At 49.2% G+C, this 3,066-nt stretch overlaps 1 protein-coding gene across 1 annotated transcript; it reads right to left on the bottom strand.

Annotated features, from left to right (window-relative positions):
- Positions 1-914: 914 nt before the first annotated feature.
- LOC136480482 (uncharacterized) lies at positions 915-1,385 on the bottom strand. Its single transcript, XM_066478011.1, has one exon. It carries the CDS (start codon positions 1,383-1,385, stop codon positions 915-917), a length of 471 nt encoding a protein of 156 aa, XP_066334108.1.
- Between the last annotated feature and the right edge of the window lie 1,681 nt (positions 1,386-3,066).

Here is a 3,066-nt window from a genome sequence, read left to right as displayed (position 1 = left end):
TGATCACCATGGCGTCGGTGTGAGGGTAGCTTTCCAACTACAGATCTTGTTCTGAGAAGGTGATTGGGGTCTTCGACCAATCTGTGTGGCGCACTAGGCCTTGGACTGCTATGTTGTTGATCAACCTGAGGTGATCTTTCTTCTGCTTCTTTGTCTAGAACTCCATCGAGGAGCCTCCGGCTATAGGCAATATCATGCCGATGGTGGGTAGCGGTGTGTGAGGGTTGAGTTGGTTTTCTGGGTTGGGTTTATTTTTGGGTGTGGTCAGCTATGTTGGTGGAGGCAGAGGCAATGCCTCTAGCTGCCTATTATGTTCTTGAGATGGCTGGTTGGTCTCAATGAATATTATGTGCGAAGGCCTCATGTTTATGTAGGTGAGGTTGGTTTCTGTCCGTTGGTTGCTAGTCTGCCCTTGCTGCTGAGTACTTGGTCGCCATGTGGGTAGGAAATTTGGATAGTAGGCGGTAGCTAGAGCGGATGGGTGAAATTAGGTGGAGTTTAGGCTTGGGTATATTGGGCAGTATTGCTGCAGAGAATATGCTGCGAAGGTGTGGTTTACCTCTCTTGCGGATTGTTGTGGCAGAGGCTGCGGATTTGTTCTGCTTTTGATCCTTTTTTGGGTTTCCTTAGCGTCTAGACAATCCCTGGTGATGTGCCCCTTATTCTCTCCATGAAAGAAGCAGTACTGCCTTCGCTGTCTTTGGTTTTGTTTTCTATTCCAGTTCCTAGCTTGGCCATTTTCCTTTTCTTCGGATTGTTTTCTGAGGTGCATTGTTTGGGCCTGCCTTCACCAGTTGCTGCCCTTACTGACTGCTTCCTTGTTGTTCTATATTGAAGACTTGCTGGCTTTGCCCATGCTGTGGTTGTGGCTGGCCTTGGCTTCTACTACCCCTCTGGGCGTTCCTGCTATTGCCCTAGAACTGCTTGCTCTGGTTATGCTCTTCTAGCCTTCTGCGGAGGTCATTGTCAGATCTGCTATACTTCTCAAATTTGTTGTAAAGGTCTTCGATGGTCCTTGGCTTTTCCCTAGCTAGATGAGCTACGAAGGGTCCTATGCGAAGGCCCTTGATTGCTGCTTCGATAGCAACATCTTTTGGGACATTTGGTGCATTTGCCTTCATTTGCACGAATTTTTGGAAGTAGTCTTTTAATGCTTCTTCTTGATTTTTCTTGCATTGAAATAGATCCATGGAAGTCAAGGATTCACTTGTGAATCCCTTGAAATTTGCTAAGATCTTGTCGCGGAGGTCTTCCCATGAATACACAGAACTTGGCTTCAGCATCGAATACCAGGCTAACGCGTCGCCTTCAGCTGCGATGACGAAAGATTTGGCTAGCACTGCTTCATTTCCACCGGCGGAAGCTACTGCTACCTCAAAGCTCATGATGAACTGGCGTGGGTCTGATCTTCCATTGAATTTGGGTAAAGTGGTGGGTTTATAGGAGGGAGGCCAAGGTGAGTTTTGAATGCCTTCGGATAATGGCAATTTGGAATCAATGGTTCTATGGATTTGTGGTAAGGTGTAGGGCATACTGAAGGTTGGCTGAGCTGTTACATTTGGCGGAGGGTTGGGTTGGGTTTGACTTGTTGAGTGAAGCTGGATGGGTGTGTTGGAAAGAGGATGCAGAGGCTGCATACTATGTATTTCGGCCTGTAAGATGCCTAGCTATTGCCTGATCTCCGCTGCCTGGGCTGATGTTTGGGCTAACCGTTGGTTTGCGGTGAAGGTTGCCATGACCCTATCCCTTTCTCGCTGCATGCTTTGCAACTGCGCCTGTAGCTGCTGAAGCTCTTGCTCTGGGGTGGGATTTGGGGCTTGCTGCTCTTTAGGTGCCGGAGGCTGGTCTTCGTCGGCTGGCTCGTCTGTGACTTGGTCTTCTGTGGCGGTAGCGTAGGCGCTACGGGCATTACACCTGGGTATTCCCCTTGGTGCAGGATCCGCGGGTGCCCTTGCCGAGGCTGCTCTTTTTCTTGCCATCGTGGTTTTTGCTCGGTCAACACGTGGTGGGCGCCAATGTTGGAAAATGGGATTTCTAGTAGATAGAGGAAGCAGGACCTCCGCCCGGTCGGTGCTCCAGGTGGAGGCTCAGCGGACAGACAGTGAAAGGCGCGTCCCAGCTCAACTAAGGTTTCATAAATGAATTCACCAACTCTGCCTTATAGAGTTCAGCTCCCTCCTTTTATAGGGCGTTGTTCACTACTCCCCCCTTTTTACATCTTTGCCCTACAACTGCTACGGCACATTTCCTGAATATTCTTCTGCCAGTATGAGCTGTCTAGGGCAATCTGGACCTTCTCCTCTTTGAACCACGCTGTGAGCCTCCGCCCCACGATGAAGTTTGCTCAACCTCCGCCCGTGGCGCCACGACCTCCACGCGCCTTCACCGGGTGGTTTTCACCTCCGAGCTCCAATCCTCCGCCGGCCCAAGATGCAGGGCGAAGGCCCTGCCGGTTGTCCCTGAATGACATTATCCAACAATTCTATCATCGTTAGTTCATATTTGCTCTAGCCTCCGCTACTCGCGTATCTACGGCCCAACAACCGTGTGACGGGTCGCCGGATAACCGCGTCCGAAAATGGATTGTACCTATTTTCCGACAGCTTTAAAAATTATGATTTTTTTGGCGATATTATGTCTTTTGTTTGAGATCAACAAAAGAAAAAAATTTGAATTTTTTGGGAGATATCTGGTCTTTTGTTTTAGATCAACAAAAGAAAAAAAATCAAAAGAGGTATAAGAACTAACCTATAGAAATGAACGGAAGTCCGCCTCAGTCTTTTTTTTACAGAAGTCCACCTCAATCACACTATCCATTTTGACGTGATTTAGACTGTCTCCAATGATGCACGCAAAAGGCGACCCAAACCCAAAAAGCATCGTGCACAGTGTTTTTATATCCCAAGCTCACGATCCAACGGAGGACGCATTCAAGCCAGCCATTTTGCGTAGCAGCGGTGCCGGAACGCAAAAAAGCAACTTCGAGAACGACGACACAAAACACAGAGAGAGAGAGGGAGGAGAGACCGTCGGGGCCCGGCACAGGGGCGGGGCCGATGGAGGTCG

Source organism: Miscanthus floridulus, chromosome 9 (genome assembly GCF_019320115.1).
Source record: "Miscanthus floridulus cultivar M001 chromosome 9, ASM1932011v1, whole genome shotgun sequence".
Classification (NCBI taxonomy): domain Eukaryota; kingdom Viridiplantae; phylum Streptophyta; class Magnoliopsida; order Poales; family Poaceae; genus Miscanthus; species Miscanthus floridulus.
This window is presented reverse-complemented; position numbering and strand designations above follow the sequence as displayed.